Source organism: Eurypyga helias, unplaced genomic scaffold, assembly GCF_000690775.1.
Source record: "Eurypyga helias isolate BGI_N326 unplaced genomic scaffold, ASM69077v1 scaffold16112, whole genome shotgun sequence".
NCBI classification, from domain to species: Eukaryota; Metazoa; Chordata; class Aves; order Eurypygiformes; family Eurypygidae; genus Eurypyga; species Eurypyga helias.
In genome coordinates, this window is record NW_010237991.1 from 3,742 (window position 1) to 22,118 (window position 18,377).

An 18,377-nucleotide genomic window follows, 5' to 3' on the forward strand; every position below is an offset into this window, starting at 1 on the left:
CGGAAAGACCAGGCAGAGATGGAAAGGGCCCAGAGGATTTGTCCCTAACTTGACTCCTGTCAAACTGTCTCTCTGACAAGGATGTTTTTTCCTTTGGTTGTAAGCGCACAGCCCTCAAGGGGCTGAAGGCTTTCATCGTTGCTTGCTTTTGAAGGGGAAGTTGTTGGACTTGTGCCCAGTTAAGCTGCAAGTCGGGCGGGTTGAAATGCCGTGGAGGAAGGCCAGCGTGCACTTTAACCTGGCAATATTTGGCTTCCATTTGTCCCATCGTGATAAGGATGGGCAGTGCTTCCTTGTATGGTGAGCAGTGGCATTGGATACTTACAGACACCTTCTGCTCATTGTGAGAACCCTCTCGTCGGGAGAGCCGGGGTTTTTGGTTGGCAAAGAGATGCGAACAGAAACGGGAAGGAGGTTCCAAATCTGCACTTCTTTTTTTTGTTTGGAAGTTGAGTGTTCTCTAAACACCTTGTTGAATTTGGGTTTCAATTCTCTTTGTCGTCAGTAGAGAAGAATCCCTGACTGTCATTAGGACTGCTTGCACCGCTTCAGTTGTGTGATATCCCTGGGGTAGGCGGTTTAGTTATCCAATCAGGCCAAAAAGTTCCAGTTAGTGGAATTTCATTAATTTTTCTGCTATAGCTTGGGCTAATAGGCTGTGTCAGCTAAGAGATGTGCTTCGGCTTCATAGCAGTCGATACCTCTTTTACATATATAAACACTGATGACGACTCCCCTAGCAGTACTGCTTCTTTTTATACCTATACACACCCAAGTTTTGATACGCCCGGCAGTTTTTTACACAGCTCTGGAAGTTAGGGAGTGCTAGTCTGTAGCCTGTGTACCGCCGTTAGGTTTGCGTGGCCATCGTTCTTTTGTGCCTGTACCCACAGCCGGAGCTGAGCTCGAGTTCTTGACCCCAGATGCCGAGCGCGGGACCGGGCCCCTCTGCATGCGATGTGAAGCCTTTTGAAGGGTTTTCCTTGCTCCCGCTGCACGCGCTGAGCTCCCTTGTCGGCTGCCGTTCCGCTCAGCACTGTGTGCATCTGGGGTGGGGAAGGCTTTTGGAGAAATACATGTGTCCCTTCAGACGCATCTCTCCGTGGTTCGTACCTTTAACCGTGTCGTCTTTTAACGCAGTGGTGCTGCTGTAGGGATTTTTACTAGGTGTGGTATACGAATGTGCAGGAACATGCTTGTGTATCCGGTGGGCTGAACCGATACATTCTTGGTTTTCATTAGGTTTCTACGCTTGGAATGAGGAAAAGTTGGAAAACATTATATTTAAAAGGATTTCTAGCATATTAAATTGAAATAAGAAACACGGGGGAAAGGATAAGATCCTATTTTCCATTTTCACAAATAATTAAGTGTAGAATGAACATGAGTAACTCGCTGTTTAGCCAGTAAATTAACAAATGATACCGAAGGGCTCCCTCTATGGTTCCTCTTATAAAATTACAAGCAACTGTGTTCCCTAGTAAAAGGGTAAAGTTGGGGTTGCATATAATTGTTTTTTTACACATATATGTAACAGGAAAAGATGTTTTAAACGTGTTGCTGCCGTTTTAACTTTGAAGCATTGTCTGTACGTTACCCTTGAGTTAACGTTCGCGTGAGTATTCAGCCTGCTCAGAATACTGATTGCCTGAAGGACCGTTCTTTTGTGTTAACAGGAGCCTGTGTTCTGTTTCAGGATACTGCCGTATGGCTGTTTAGCCACTGGAGATCACTCTGGCCTTATTGAGGCTGTTTCTAGCTCAGAAACAATTGCTGACATTCAGTTAAATAGTAGCAACGTTGCTGCTGCTGCTGCCTTCAACAAAGATGCTCTCTTAAACTGGCTGAAGGAATACAATTTAGGGTAATTTCTATAGTTATTTATTTTCTCATCTGTAGCGTAAGCAACAAAATTCCCCTGAGTTTCTCTGTCCGCGCTGAGGAATGCATGGCTCTTCTGGCAGGTTTGTTACTCATTTTTCAAGTTTGTCAAATTCTGACTCAGATTCATGGTGCCCTTGGAATTCAAACAGCAATCCAGCTGGAATTCTGGCATTTGCAGCATTTTGACTGCATGTTGCAGAGGACGATGTACTAGATTTGGCAAAACAAACCAGCCCACAATAACTACCTGGGTCTCAACTCCTGATGGGCCTGTCAGAATACTTGCATTTGTCCTACTCTCCATAGCTATTTTTCACAGTATTTTCTTCCAAATAAGCATGGTTTTACAGCATCCTAATGGGCTTCTGGTTTAAGCAAGCGATAGTGCTGTTTGAGGTCAAGGCATGACATGAATTACCAGTCGTGTGCACTAACGTTCTTTGTCTTTGTGGTTACAGAGATGACTTGGATCGAGCCATTGAAGAATTTACTCTGTCTTGTGCTGGCTACTGTGTAGCTACTTACGTGCTGGGGATTGGTGACAGACACAGTGACAATATCATGGTCAGAAAAAACGGTCAGGTAAAAATCTCTTCCGTGGTCAGAACAATTACGGTTTCTCTGTTGGGCAGGAGTTACCTTGAGAACTTTTAATTTCTTTTGAGTCTCAGTAACATTAAATCCTGGCATTGTCAGGGCTGATGTCTGATTACTGAGAGCTGAAGGGACCTTCAGAGGGAGGAAGTGGCGTAAGTCTAGTGACCAGTGCCTGGTGAGCAAGCAGTTCTTGTGTCAAGTGAGGCAGGTCTGTGGAGCTTTGTCAGAACTTCCAGAGGGCCTGTTAATGGTTCACATCCGGGGAATAAAGATAGAGTATCTTGCAGAAGACCATCCTTGAAAAGACAGGAATTGCAGTTTTGAGCGGTGTAGGTTTCCTGAGGTTAGTCTCTACAGCCTGCCACGTCTGCAGAAGTTTTCAGGGTGGAACAGGGTGGCAGGATAACACTGTGACCGTAGGCCTCAAAACCTGGGTAAACTCCTAGAAATGCGTTTTCCTGTTCGTTACTTTCTATTTTAACTTGTCTGATTTGATTTAAATTACTCTGCCTATAAAACGAGCAAGGGTTATAAGAGTGAGAGTTTTATAGACATTTGCAGTATTCCTTTCAGTTTTTATTTAAAGCTGAAACCCTTAGAATCTGTCATTCCAAAATGGGAGAACTGTCACGGGTTCCTTGAGATGAACTTGATTTCTCCTAGTTTTGCTGCTGTCCTCAGGCAGAAGCCCTTGGGTGCGATGGTGTCGAGCCTCACGGGCTCATCGTTGGGCCCATTTTTCTGTCTGCTAGTGCCAGCAAGAAGTCTGTTGGCAGACATCGGGAGCTTAAACCTGAGACAGCCTTTTGCACACCGATTTGTAGCGGCGGGCACTCGTAAGAGCGTAGGTGTTATCGCTGACTTCACGCGAGTCTTGAAGTGCTTTAAATACTCCCGAGGGGTTGAAACCACGGGCTGAGGAGAGAAGCATTCTGAGTTAACTGCTCTTCATGCCACACCCTGTAGAGACACTAGAAAAGTGAAATATTTAAATATTTAAATTGAAAGTGGGGAGGTTTAGATTAGATATCAGGAAGAAGTTCGTCATGGAGAGGGTGGTGAGGCACTGGGACAGGTTGCCCAGAGATGTTGTGGATGCCCCATCCCTGGAAGTGTTCAAGGCCAGGCTGGATGAGGCTTGGAGCAACCTGGTCTAGTGGAAGGTGTCCCTCCCCATGGCAGGGGGGGTGGAACTGGGGGATCTTTAAGGTCCTTTCCAACCCAAACCATTCTGTGATTCTATATTACGCTGGAGAAATTAATTTTTATCCTGTGTTTCTTTTTTTTTTTCAGCTCTTTCATATAGATTTTGGGCATATTCTTGGAAACTTCAAGTCCAAGTTTGGAATTAAAAGGGAACGGGTACCTTTCATACTCACTTATGATTTCATTCATGTTATTCAGCAAGGAAAAACAGGGAACACTGAAAAATTTGGTCGGTGAGTATTATTTTGATCTCTTTCCAGAGAACAGTGGGTTGTTTTAAAGCTTTTGGCCTTTTGTACTGACGCTTTAAGGGCTGCTTGGGAGAGACCTGGGATATTTTTGTGGGAACGCAGTGGAGGTTTGGCAGACATCTCTGTCCTTTCTGTCGCTGTGTTGTTACGATACCTGCGTTAGACCTGATCTGGGTTTTTGGAAATCGTTATGTATGTTTGTCAGGGTGGAAGTTCTGATGTGTTGTCTTCATTGCATGTGCTTTGCGGTTGAACTGAAGGTTCCGCCAGTATTGTGAAGAGGCGTACTTGATTCTGCGGAAACATGGAAACCTATTTATTACACTCTTTGCACTGATGTTAACTGCAGGGCTGCCAGAACTAACCTCTGTCAAGGACATCCAGTATCTCAAGGTAAAGTACAACTCGCAGCTCAGCAGCACTGAGCCTTCTTCCAGTAGGCGAGTTTGGATTCCCAGGTAAATACATGTCACTTGTTTCCCACTTCTCTCAGGATTTGCACACAGAGCTCAAAGCTTTCTCTTTCAGCTCGACAGAACAAGGTCTGTAGTCAGTCCTCTTGCTCAGAGGAAGCGATGACTCTCCGTTCCTCTCGGGCGTTGCGCAGTGACTTGCGCGTCCCTGCATCTCAAACGTGGTTGTTTCAGCGGTGGCTTACGCCTTGGCTCGTGCACAGGCGTAGACCTGTAGAGGTGGAAGTTACTTGCTTAACGACCCTCCAGTGGTGTCTTTAAACCCAGAAAACACTACGGATGTATTGCTCAGTGAATAGCAGGTGAAAAAGCGTCAGAGCAGACAAAACCGGAATGGTTTGTGTTGAATGGTGAAGGAGGCCTCAATGTGGATTTCAAAATTGCTAACAGTACTTGTTCTCCTGTCATCTTAGGACTCCCTCGCCTTAGGGAAGAGTGAGGAGGAAGCACTAAAGCAGTTTAAGCAGAAGTTTGATGAGGCACTCCGGGAAAGTTGGACTACTAAAGTGAACTGGATGGCGCACACTGTGCGAAAAGATTACAGATCCTAGAAGATTTCTGCGTTTGCACTAAGCTGAATGTTACCTTGATAAGTGTTTTCACGGGGCATCTGTAGCGTGGACCAACAAAACTCATGTTACATAAGAAAGGAAACAGAACAACGAGAAATGGGCTGAAATAATTCCTCAGTCTTTTGCACTCTGCTTCTGAATGCTTGATTCCAAGACTGTCTCCACAAGTAGTGAACATCCTGGATAATCAGTTCCTGCTGACACGCTGAGAGCTACTAGGCATTTTTAAAAACTCTTTGGTACTTTATGGAGGTGTAAATATTTGGTTTTATACGTTAGGGTAATGTACATTTGTGGGAGGTTTGAAGGCCTCTGACAGAACTGTTCTTTGTTTAAAGTTGGGACTTGAAGAGTTCTTTTTTTATATATATCCTAATCTGGCTAAAAATGACCTTATTGTGTATATTTTTCATATGAACTCTGCCCTTCTGGCACAGATGCATTAATTCTACTGTAAATAGCAGCCACGGTATCACTGCACTGCGGGGAGCTGCTTCGTGTCTCGTACTGCTGCCCAAGGACGGGTGGATGTTTGGAAGATGGCAGGGGAACGCCTCGGAAAACGGTGCAGTGCCCGATGGTCGGGGTGGCACCGTTTTGTTCCTCTGGCACAACACACACAAGAAGCCCCTTGAGTAAGAGAAAGGCCAATTCCAAACAAGTCTGAGAATCCCGCCTTGGTAGTGTTTTCCCTTTCAGCCTCTGGGGCCTTGTTTCCATTCCTCAAGAGGCACATTGATTTCGGGTTCAAAAAAATACATTGAAATTTGTGTCTCCGAGTTGTCCGTGTAAATGCACCGAATCATTTTCAGTCCGTATACTACACGTGGTGATTTTTAGAGCACACGTACCAAAAATCCCAGATGTTTGCAAAATCAAGTGTTTGTGGCAAAAGATCATTCCATAAAACACCAATGAGAAGTCATTAATATTTTCTTTCTGTATTTATTAAAAGCTTGCTTGAAATTTGTGTCTCCGAGTTGTCCGTGTAAATGCACCGAATCATTTTCAGTCCGTATACTACACGTGGTGATTTTTAGAGCACACGTACCAAAAATCCCAGATGTTTGCAAAATCAAGTGTTTGTGGCAAAAGATCATTCCATAAAACACCAATGAGAAGTCATTAATATTTTCTTTCTGTATTTATTAAAAGCTTGCAGTAATGTCACTTTACCAAGATATATATGTTGAAGATGGTTGCTGAAGAAACTGGATTTGTTTTAATTTATTTAGTGAGGTACCAGGCTTTTAGGTGCTTAAATGGAGAGCAGATTTGTTACGTGCAATAGGGAACTGCTGGTTAAAAGGTGTAACATACTCTTTCTGAACATCAGCAAGGTGGACTTTAACTACTGCTTGTTCTCCAAGGAACACTGGTAGCTCTCAATTCTTGTTGACATTTGAAAGAGAATTAAACTTATATATTTACTTTTGGACTAAACAGTTGTTTTGCATAGAAATGTTGTTTTATGTAGGAATTTAATTAAAGACCGTTTTACTTTGTTGAGAGCGATCTATTAATTGTTGTTGTTGTTTTGGGGTTTTGTTGTTTCTCTTTAGGGTCAAGAACCTATCTGGACTGGGATAGCACTTTATTTGATTTTCTTGTCCTCACCCTTTGGGTTATTCTGTCTGAAAAGACCCCTGCTTCTAGGATATTGTGTAAGTAAGTGTAAAAGGGTAAAAAGAAACTACTTTGCAGGTGACAGCTCTGGAAAAAGTCATGTCATCCTCAGCTAATTCCCAGCATCCAGTTTTCCATAAGTAACCATTCCTGACATGTGTCTGTTGTATATGTTTGTTCGGTTTTAATTTCGATAGCATGATTACTTGATGGGTCTGCTCGGTTTGCCTTCTGTCATTTGGTTTGTGACAAATGGTGACAACTGCTGCTTCTGCACTCCTGCTTGTCCTGTGAAGGAGAGCGCTCCCATGGATTTGCCTCTCGCCAGTTGCTTCCTTTCCCTTTATGCTTGTGTCGGATTTATTGACAGTGGTGTGTTCAGTCATTCACGGTCGAGCGAATGCCTTTGACAGCGCCTGTTCATGTATTTAATATCATAGAGTCCAGTAATCCTATTTAATTTCCTAGAGCTATTGAAATTGGATAATTAGATAGTACAGGCTCTTAATAATTAGTGTGTCAGGCTATGATCGTAGCTTTATTCTTTAGGAAAGGTTTCAAGCCTAAATCTTTAAAGTATCTGGTCAGTATTTCTATTCTTACTCTTTCACAATATATTTTATTAACATAATTATGTGTCTGAGCTGGCTTTAAAATCTAAACCTGAAATCCTGCACTCACAGAATGCATTGCAGTGTTTGGCAAGGTAAAATAACTTGTGTGGCATAAGACTGCCGAGAGATGAGGGAGTAGGGGTGTCCCGACGGAAAGCAGGTTTTGGCAGGTGCCGCCGTACAGGCTGGGAACGCAGCATTGCTGTTGGACCTCTCGGTTTACGCGTGGCTGTTTGGGAGGGGTTATAGACAACTGTGCCTCGCTGTGGCTTGGTGCACGAGAGAGAAGCCGGACTAAGCCGAAGGTAGCGGTTTGTTGCCTGACCACAGCCCCACAGTGACCGCTACTCCAGGGCCACGCTGTTGTGTTTGGGGCACATCTGTCTGCCACTGACCGTTGGTGGGTGAAGTCTGGGCATTAAGGTCAGGAGTGAAATTGTCTCTGTATCTGGAGTATCTTTGTAAATCAGTCACTGTAAGCTCATAACCATAAAATCTCAAGTGATTTATTGGACATAGGAACTGCTTGTCTTTCATATTTTGGCAAGTCAGGTCAGAAAAATGGCTTTGTCTTCCCTTAGGAAGCTTGTTTCGATGGCGTGGGTGTGACAGCTTCCCCAGACACCTTCGGTGGGAGCAGCGTGCCTAACCTCGTACCCCCGTGGGGCACCCCCCGGGAGCACAGCCAGATGGCCGTTAGCTCCGGGGCTGCGGAGTCAGCAGCGCTGGATCTCCTGAGGTTCCCACGGGGACACTGGGGACTCTTTCGTATCAACCCGAGTGTGTATCAACCGGACGTGGTCTGGGGCGTAGGCGGCACCAAGCAGATCTCTGCAGCAGATTTCGGCAGCCAGTCTGGGGAAGGTGCGGCAGTTTTAACAACAGCTAACGCTGCTGAGGAGCTTGAGTACCGTGCTGCGAGTGCTCCCTCAGCGCGCAGGAAAGATCTCGTGGTTACTCTTCCCTGATGACTGATGAAGGAGAGGGTAAGTGTTTCTGCCGATGCTGACTGGGGAGCTGGTTTACCCACCTCATCTCACTGGCTGCTCTTCAGGGAGCGTAGCAGAAGAGCGTGGACCGTCGGAGAAGTGAGGAGGAGGGAAAGCTTTCCCGTCAGTGAGCTGGGATTGCAGACGGCTATTACTTGCCTGCCACTCCAGCCTAAAACCCCACACGGGGACTTCCTGCCTGTCCTCTAGCAAGCCACAAGGGAAAACCCTACCAGGAGTCAGATGCTGGTAGAACTGTGCTTGTAACGTCACCTCTGGAACACTTGGCTAAAAGCCAACTCAACTATGTACCTATCTTAACAGGTTTTACTGTGCTGCACTGTCAGATGTAAAGTAGTGCTGCTGTGATGAGCTCGTCCTTCCTCCTCCGTCTGTCACCCTGCTTTTCCTCAGGTGATTTTCTGGAGACGTGTCCCCTGGGATTGCCTGATGACCAGGGATGGGGAGGAAATACGTATGTATTAAGTAATGGCCTGGGTTATTCTTGGGATACCTGTGAAGGATCACAGGTGAAGAGCAGCAGTAATGGGGAAATGTAAAAGGTTTAATGCTGATTCGCCAGACATCGTTTGGCTTTCATGAAGCAAGTGAGCAGAGGTGACAAACACCATGGGAACCTGGTTTCTGAGGGGTTACAACCCTTGCAGCGCAAGGGGTAAGATCTGATCTCCGGCTGTAGAAGTCTGCGCTTGGGCGGGAAGCCTGGGTGCTCGCTGGGAGTGCCCAGAACCACCAAGCCTGGGCATAAGCGAGGAACCTGATAGTGCTTCATTCCTGGTGGTGAATCCTGCCTCAGGTTTTCTCCTACATGTCCGACCTGATGGGCTCTGCCCTGTGAGCGTTCTCTGGATGCGCAGTGGTGAGCTGACCAGCTGTACGACACAGGCGAAGCGGCTCGTTCTGGTTTCTGGAATTGTCCCTTCAGCTCCTCTGCGCACGGAGCATTGAGTGTGTGTTTGACACAGCCTGAAGGGAGCGCAGCAGTACTGCTCCGGGTGCTCTGGAGTCTGGGAACGTTGTATACGGGGCTCTGAATTCCTCCTGTTGAAACAGTTTTCTGTGGGTGGGCAGGGGAAACAACACAAGAATGACCGACATAGCTCAGTTAAAATACTCCCTAGGGATGGAAAAAAATCTGGATTCCAGTCCCCTTACCAAAAATTCATTGGAACAGCTCCAAGGGGGAGTGGGAAGGACAGAGAGAGTGAGTCCTTTTCCCTATAGACTAGTGGCTTGGGAACTTAGCAGGAAGAGTGATGAAACAGAGGTCCACACTTCCCAGACTGTCTTCTGTCTGCTTGGCTAAATAAAAGAACCCTTAATGGCTATGAGATGAATCTGTTTAACCCCTTCCCTACCAAGCAGCAAGGAATTCATCCTGCATGTAGAGTTGTGCCCGTGAGCACAGGAGGAAAGGCACATGCTGCTAGGCTTGGGGTGATCTGCTGCAGAGGCTACGTCCACCCTTCACCTGCATTGGTGAACTCCGTGGAGGGTAAAGAGTCCTGCGTGTGCCGGCACCTCAGTGCCACCCACACCGAGTGTTGGCTACTCGCCCTGCTGCTCTCCGATCGTCGCTGGGCAAGCCTTTCCATGCGCTGTGAAAGGAAGGGAGACGGACACCTCGAGGTGTGGGTCCCACTGGTACGCTTAAACTTTGAGTAAGTTTTATTTGGTGCTGTCCTACACAGGTCTAAAAGCCAAAGGAGGCTGGAATAACAACTTTGTAATCTCATATTAAGGGGAGGTGCTGGGTCATCGTTAGGAGTTGAAAGTCTGTAAAAAAATTCAGTAATTCTAGAAGGGAATTTGAATGTGATCTGCGATTTCTGTGGCCAGGATAGCCATTAGAAGCCCCTTTCCCCATCAAATTGCATACCCATGCTAGTTAATTTAAAAAATAAACCAGTTTAATATTCCAGACCACAAGCAGCGCTGAAGCACACCTAAGCTCTACAAATCGGTGTAATGCACCCAGTGGTTCTGCATTTAATACTCACTTTCTCTTTTTGCAGCTCAATGGGACAATCATGTTTCCTTGTGAGGAAAAAGAAAACTCACTGAAAACGTTTCTCTGTTCTTAATAGCTGAGGAATGTTTAGCTCTTACTCACAAATCTTTGTTTGCAGGTTTACGCTAGCTAAAGTAGTGAATGTGCATCTGCTACGTACAGTAAGTATGAAATACAGGATGGTTGTAACTGCTGACGCTGGGTACAGGTTGTGCAGAACCAAGATCCAGTCGGCCTGGGTGGATCCGAGCTTTAGCATTTTGGATGCAGTCGGGGACTGACAAGGCACCCTCACCAAATCTTTAATCACCCCTACATACTTGACTTTCTGCCATCAGCGTGCTGGAGCTGGCGCCGCCTCCTCTGTCGTAGTGGTCGAGGAGGCTGTGGGCAATGAAGCTGCTTGCAGAGTGCAGTGTCTCACATTTTCGGCAGACGAGGATTTCGCATTTTGGACACATTTTCCCAGAGTGCGGCTGCCGTAAGGAACATACTTCTTCCCGTGCTGGCTTCAGCTTTTTGGAACCTTTCCTGTGCAAACATCTCCTCTTGTCTTCAAAGAGCTGACTTCTTCCCTGTGGGCTAGAACAGTCAGAAAGAAAGGTGACGAGTTTAACGTATCCACCGCCTAGATGGAGGAGATCAGCAGGAGCAATTAGCGTGTGAGTTAGGAACCCTTCCTGAGGCTCTGCCTATGACACACTAGGAGCAGGTGCAGTGTGGTCACCTGCAGAAAATGGGAATGGATGGAGAAAGGGTGCTTTGGTGCTGTGATGGCAGTGACAAGCCATTGGTTTTAGAACACAGAATTATTAAAAAGTATTGCTACCATTTAAACAGAAACGTAAAAAAAAGATCATAACTAGCTAGGTAGGAGCTTTCTACTCAGTTCTTTAACATGCAGCTTTTCTGTGGGTGACCGTGGCTTGAGCCGGTAGGGAAACAAACTTCATACATACAAACTTGGCCGTCTTCAAGGCCAGGCTGGACGAGGCTTGGAGCAACCTGGTCTGGTGAAGGTGTCCCTGCCCATGGCAGGGGGGTTGGAACTCGATGATCTTTAAGGTCCCTTCCAACCCAAACCATTCTATGATTCTGTGATACAGCTGTGTGCCTGAGGTGCAGGTTTCTGACCTAGCAGACCTCACCTGTACTGTCAGAAGGGTTCTCCTTCCACTTGTGTGCACACAGAATAATGCTGCCTGGTAGGTAAGCCCCACATTGCACTATCCTTGAATAGAGGTGGCTGGCTGAAATAAAAGCGCTCTTGATTGAATTATATTTAATTACATACCATTATATTTTATATAAAACTACTTCCAAACTGAGACACTAACCTACATAATCCCTTACAAATGCTGAACTATAGAGAAGATAATTATTTGGCTACACCATCGTGGAGATTCTGTAGGCCCTGATGATTTGCCGGTTTTCAAAAACCACGGCCATGCAATGTGTCTAAAAACACACCTGGTGAAGTCTGAAGACTGACTCTCTTTCCATTAATGTGAGAGTACCATGGGCAGAGGATGCTACATTACTGGCTTTTTGGGTTTGGGTTGTGTTTGTTTGGATTTTTTTTTTTTTTTAAGGCCTCTTTGGGAGAAAACTGTATTCACCATTACAAACAAGGATCAGGGCCCAGAAAGCATGACTTGACTGCTTCAATTGTACTTGTCTGCCACCCGAATGCATGCTTCGGTGAAATTATGGACAAAGGAGAAAATTCACAGCTGTAATTCACTGACTCCATAGATGTTTGACTGTGTTTCGAGTCCAGCTCCTCAGCAGTGCGAGCAGGATAAATCACAAAGCAAAGCCCTTGGTATCAGTTGTGCTGCAACTGGACCGGTCTGAGAGAAGGATCTGGCTCTCAGGAGCATGTCTGGCTTGTGTATTTTAATCTCATGTCAAGCTTGTAACCAGCTGCTGTGGCTATCAAGCTTAATGTAGTTAGCTGAGTAATTGCTGAGACTTGCATGCACTTCCTGCTAAGACGGTAATTCCATGATAATTACCAAAGACAGACTCTTTTTAGGAGATCTGTGTAGAAAACAGCTCTTGTAATGGATGAGAAAAGACATTTTTTGGAAACTACTCCTGATCTTAGCATGATGCACACACTAAGTTTCCCTCATGTTAAGGAAGAATAATACCAACTACAAACACCCAAGAAAATTTCAAATCCCATGAGAATGATGACAAGTCAAGGGTAATACATGCACAAAGCAGTAAGCTCAAACTCATTTTTCCCTCTGCTTACTTTGGTTAAAAAAAGGAATAGTTTTGCATTGCTTGTCCTTTTTTTTCTTTCTTTTATAAATTCTATCTGGGAAGTGGTAAGCATAAAGGCACTATTACAGGAACATAAGCAATAATTATACTCTGATTCAAAAAATTTAGTAGCACTGACATTGTTGGACAGCGATTTTGGCTGCTGCCCGTGCGTCGCCACTCTCCGGTACACCCTGGAGCCAGGGATATTGGTGCAACAACATCTGCAGCAACGTTACTCCTAGAAACAGTGTCCTGGGTTGTCACAACCAGCAGCACTTGTGTGTGCGCGGAGGAACAGAGGTGCTGCCCCTCCAAATGTCTCTTGCTGGGTGGGGGGAAGCATAGCGAAATGGTTACGAGACAAACATGCAGACACACAAGGTTTGGAGACCTTCGTTTCACCCCTACTTCTGCCAGTGAGGTGCTAGTTTTTGGGTTGGGTTGTTCAACGAGCCCGTAACGGTCTCCTTGTTCATGGAATAGTTAATACAGCTGAGGTAACAAAGGTGTCTGCGGCTCGTTGAATATAATATAATATAATCTTGGATGTACTTACAGTTTATTCTTAGGAGACACAGAGAAGAGGCTCAGCCCAGAAAATCTCTTCTTAAATAGTCGCTCTCGCTTTTTTCGGCCGTGCTTCCCATCTCCTGTGCTTTCTTCTGGGGGCTCCTTCTTTCCTTTGTGCCAGCTCATTTTATCTGTCATAACAGCAGCACCTGCTTAGATGAAAGCAGGAGTCTGAGCAGCTTTTCGAAAGCCTCTCCCTTACTGCCTGGCACCTGGTGAAGCCTGGATCTGTTGCTCTACAAACCTGCAGGTCTCCTGGTCACGCAGAAGGTTTAGGGGAGATCAGTGAGCAGCCGCTTTCCATCAGATGGGGCAAATACCTGCTCTGAGAAATCCTGCCGGCACGAGGCGACTCTGGGTATTCTAAAAACTTAATTGTGTAGGCTCGGACGTTCAATATAATACGTATTTCCCGCTACGTGCTCTCGTTCATGATGAGGCTAGCTGCTGAAAACCAAGAGGGGAGGCGGCTCGTTTGACACAAGCCAAGAACTGGGAGCCAGTGAAAGAATTCTGCGTAGAGAACAGAAGCAGTGAAACAAATGGGAGATGCAGAAACCGGAGCCCTGGAAAGACGAAGAACCAACCGGAGACTTTAGTTAAGGCTTGGAAATGGTTTCCTTCTTCTCCTGATAAAGCGGTTGATTAGTCTGCGTTTCCGCGTTGCATTGCTTTGTCTCCAAGAATTACCCCTTTGGCCTCTCTGATTGAATTAGTCTCTCTGCTCTACATTTGATACTTAGTAATTGCATTAACTTTTGGTTGCTTGACTTCAAGGGTCGCGCTCACCCCACTCTAACGATTGCCAGCGCTTGTCTCTTCCTCCCTGTTCAAAATATTTTCCACAAATCATCTAAAACAAGTCACAGAGTTTGTCAGCTTAAAACCAAAATTGACACCTCTTTTGAACGATCCACTTTTCTGATTTTACTCTTCCTCTCTTCCCCACTTGTGTGCTCTCCTCCTCCGCTCCCAGTCTTTAAAGGACAGCTCTCCTTCACTGGTTCTTACAGTCGGATATGCACAGGCAGTACTGACTCTCTGTGCAGATGCTTTTCAGGATCACACCCTGAAAACGTTTTTCGTTTTGTTGTTATTTTTTACCAATATTGTACGTTGACACACGTTAACAAGGAACTACAAATACCGTGAAGGAACAAAGTGATGCACCTTGCTGCTCGTGCTTGGTAATGAGCTTTTTGAGAGAACCTAGGTAAGTCACACCTGTTTATCTCACAGAAATGGCAGAAAAGGTTCTTTATGGAAGATGTTGCAAACCGTTCATTGACCTGTAAAAGGAAACAGTCATTAAAGAATTACTATGCTATTAAGGAATGAATAAAAGTTATGAATAAAAGGAAATTACATACCTCACAATTATAGACTTCCCTTCAGGTTTTAATTTGGGACAAAATAATCTGCGAGTTCAAGGCCGAAGCTTTGCAGAACAGACTGCTCTGTGGCTAATCAGACCAGCAGCTGGGGAGGCAGGAATCTGCCTTACCTCTGAGAAGTGAGCTTCAAAGGCTTCTCACTGCAGGCTCTTGCAGTACTAATTCTGTTTGTCTAAAGGATCAAGAGAGGGAAATGTAACGTTGAAAGTACAGATGTAAGTATGTGCAAATTGGTGACAAAGAATTGAAGATACACAAAATGTGACTTTTATAAAGACTTTTAGTCAATAGTTTTTAGAAAATCTGTACTTTGAACATATACTGTATAGTATTTAATTTCTCTTCTTTTAAAGTTGAAGTTGTCTGGCTATGTTGAGTTTTCAGTGTAATTAATCCTAATGTTGTAGGGGGAATTCCTCCTATACTTTAACTATGTGTTTAAGTGTGTTGCCAGATCAGAAGATTTGAATACCCGGTATTTGGAGAGTTGATTTATTTGCCTTGCTTTTCTTCTCTGCTTAAATCTTGTGAAACTTGACTGCCATTGCTTTCAACATATTAATTGCCCTCACCTTTCTTACTTAGTAACAGCAATAATGGTTTTTGTTTTGTGAGCCAAAATAACCAATAATTGTGTTACTGTGGCTAGCCCAGAGATTTACTTTATTATGCAGTCAGTCTGTAAACCTATGGATTATATAATGACTCATTAAAACATGAGTCCTACTTGCAGGTCTGGGAGAAAATACACTTCCCTCAGATGAAGATCACAGAAGAGCAGTGGACAGCATTTTCAGGAACCTCAGCGTTGTACCTGTAGCTTGTCTCTAGTTACCTATAAGCAAGGTTTAGGACCTGCAAGACTTTGGGTGTCAGAACTGGTTTGCACTGATGCTTCGTGTTGACTGTGTTCATTCCTGAACTACCCGAGCTTGTGTGTTGGTGCCTCTGTAAGTGCCTTCATCTTTATAAACATGATTTCAGGACAAAGTAGGATTTATGGATGGGGTAAAAAAAAAAAAAAAAAAAAAAAAAGCAGCCAACGATTTACAAATGAGACTGATGGTTTTCCCCACACAAGTCTGGCAGGATAAACGTGCAGGGAACTATTTTCCAGAAACGGAGCATTTCCACAGTCATCCCTCCAATTCCAGCAGGATACAGCAGCCCTGACTCAGCAGATATCCCCTGGGTTAAAGAACCGAACAGAACAAGAGGTACAATCTTCCTGGTGGGGACTGACATGCAAACACACAGGACGAAAGATGCCAGGTCTGGAGAGGGGAAATGACATGACTAGCAACTTGGGCAAGATTTCTGTCTCCCCAGGATGCAGCTTTTCTGTTCCAAATCTGTGTCTTAATTACAGGAAATTTAAGCTGTTTGAATTTATTCCGATAATATTATTTCTGCCACCACAGGGTGTCTCTGCATCTCTTCTTACACCAAAGGCTTTGGTAGCCTTTAATGGCAAGCTGCAATCTTGAGGGACTGTAGGGCTAAAGGAAAATGTCCCTCAGTTCAGCTGTGGATTTTCTTCTGGATGATGACCCTTCTTGGAATGGAATGGAATGGTGATGCCTTAATTAGCTGGTAGGAAATTCTTCTTTAGCAAGCAAGGCCATAGTCCAGTGATGTTACTTAATTTGGTTTTGAGAGCTCTCACGCATCAGATCAAAGAAGCATTATCCCTGTACTGGCACACTTCTGCTAAAGCAGGCAGCGTCTGGCTGCTTTTTACCTCTTTGCTTGTGCGGGTACTTTCTGTTCTCCTTCATTCAGGATAAAGCTGGCATGAAGTCAGCGTAAACGCTGTATCATGTGCTCTGGATAGTTTGTGTATTAAAACTGTTTCGTGTTGGGTTTTCCAGGATTTTTTTATTTAGGCTGACAAGTCTTAGTCTAGCATCAATAGTTACTTGTTTCACCCTCCAGATACCAGGCACATGAAGTGATACCACACTTCCATGCACTTCATGCAGGAAGGGCAGGAAGGTCTAGATAGCGCATCCTTCTGTCCCAGGAGTTCCCAACTGCGCTAGCCATGCATGACTTCTCACTTCCTCAGTATTCAAATGTGTTTTGGGTTTGAGGACTAAGACGATAATGTACCTGGGAGCAGGTGGTCCAAATACTGGTCTTAGTTCTGTACATGGATGTTGGTGTGGCTGTATACTACAAGGGTATCATATAAGTAAGTATGTCTTTGCCTAGGATGTCTGAAAAGTGAACTCTCCTCAGGAGGAAAGTGTTATGGAGGAATTCCAGATGACAAGTGCTGAGCTAAGTGGTCTGTGGATGGATAAAGCTTAAAGCTAGACAGAAATCTTCTGATTGGCATCAGGGCATGTAAATTGGTCGAAATGCTAGCTTTTCATAGAGAAAAATCCAGTTTGAAGTGGTTTTTTACTTCCATCAGGAAAAGTTTGTCAGGGCCAGGTTGTTCCAAGTGCAATATGTGAGCAAGCCCTTAGCAATGTGGACAAATGTAGAAAACTAAGGCTCAAGGTGCTGCCCTAAGTGATATTTGTTTATTCACACAAATAATTAGCTTCAGTAGAAGAGACAGAATCACCCTCCAGTGGCAGGAGGTATGATGAGCCTTTAACGAGTGAGAAGCTCTCAGGCAGCGGAGGGAGAAGGAAGAGTCTCCTGTAACTACGTCGCTCTGAGGTGTTCCACCCTTCCCAAGGGGCTGGTTCCCTTTCAGAGTGGATAGCTGCGGGCTTGCATCTGAATCAGGCTGTTACAGCATCTGAGCCTGGATTTAGGCAGTAACTGGGTGTCCTAACGCCTAGATGATGTACCACTGCTGAGGGTGTTGTCACACTCCCTGGTCACTTTCTTTCTCTGTGAAAATATTCAACTGGTTAATCCCAAGTTTAGAAATTGGGAGTGATGCATTGCTCACCCCTAGTACCTGTACCTTTGTCTGTTGCTTTGAGGAACGACAACTCTTTTCTTTGGCTTCCACATGCAGAAACCACAGAAGTGATCTGATGACACTGATGGACTTTACCCCCAGCAGGCGCCCCAAGATCTGAGGACTAGGTACTGATAAAAGCTCCTCTGTCTTGCCTTGGCTGGGTAAACACCTGGCTTTAAAGGCTTTGAAAGTGATGAAAAGTTGGTGAAGGCAGTGACTGGTGGAGTATCTTTTTACAAGTAAAATGGAGCAAGGTATTGTTGGGGACAGCAATGTTAAGTTCCCACTTTTTGAAAAACTGACGGTGTAGACTTGCTTCTTCCTTGGCCTCTGATCAGAGTATGTGATGGCCTCGGTTTAAGTGCAGAGAGGCATATTGTGCTTCAGCAGTTTTGTTCTGTACAGGGACAGGGTGTGTGTGAGAGAAATGCTGATCTTAAATGAAGGGGATTCAAGGAGGAGATTGGATGCCTGGAATGAGGTTGAGTGTGAGGTGAAGGCTGAGAGAAGTCAAAGCCAGGAGCACAGAGCCTTGGCAATGGCTGCATTTCATCGCAGAGACTTAATAATTCAGAGAAGCAATGGTTGACCTAGTAGCTTATCTGTCTCTGGTTTTGCTCTGGTTATGGGTAGGAATTACAATCCTGACAACTCGCTTTTTTTCATTCACAAGTACTCACCCGTGGCAGCACAGATTGAATTGCAACACCTCTCGTGATCTTCCTTTTTCTTTCTGAAGGAGAGAGGGAGAGGGAAGGTTATCAGAAGCACACGCCGGGTGTCATCTGAGCAAGCCCCAGGGCTCCTGGCTGGAAGGAGCAACCACACCTGGGGCGGGAGCCACGGGCTGCCTTTGCCTTGGTCACCCCGGGACTTTCTGCTGCCTGGCGTGAGCGTGGGGCGGGGGTACCTCGGTGCCTTGCCTCTACTTCCTACTCGGTGATGCGAGGCACAGGCATGCTCAGT

At 45.2% G+C, this 18,377-nt stretch overlaps 1 protein-coding gene across 1 annotated transcript; it reads left to right on the top strand.

Moving 5' to 3' along the window:
• The first annotated feature begins 205 nt into the window (after positions 1–205).
• Positions 206–5,496, top strand: LOC104504768 (phosphatidylinositol 4,5-bisphosphate 3-kinase catalytic subunit beta isoform-like). Its single transcript, XM_010147694.1, has 6 exons — positions 206–300; positions 1,697–1,864; positions 2,343–2,466; positions 3,775–3,920; positions 4,199–4,331; positions 4,825–5,496. The coding sequence occupies exons 1-6, from the start codon at positions 206–208 to the stop codon at positions 4,960–4,962; spliced, it is 804 nt and encodes a 267-aa protein (XP_010145996.1). The 3' UTR covers positions 4,963–5,496.
• The last annotated feature ends 12,881 nt before the right edge of the window (positions 5,497–18,377 follow it).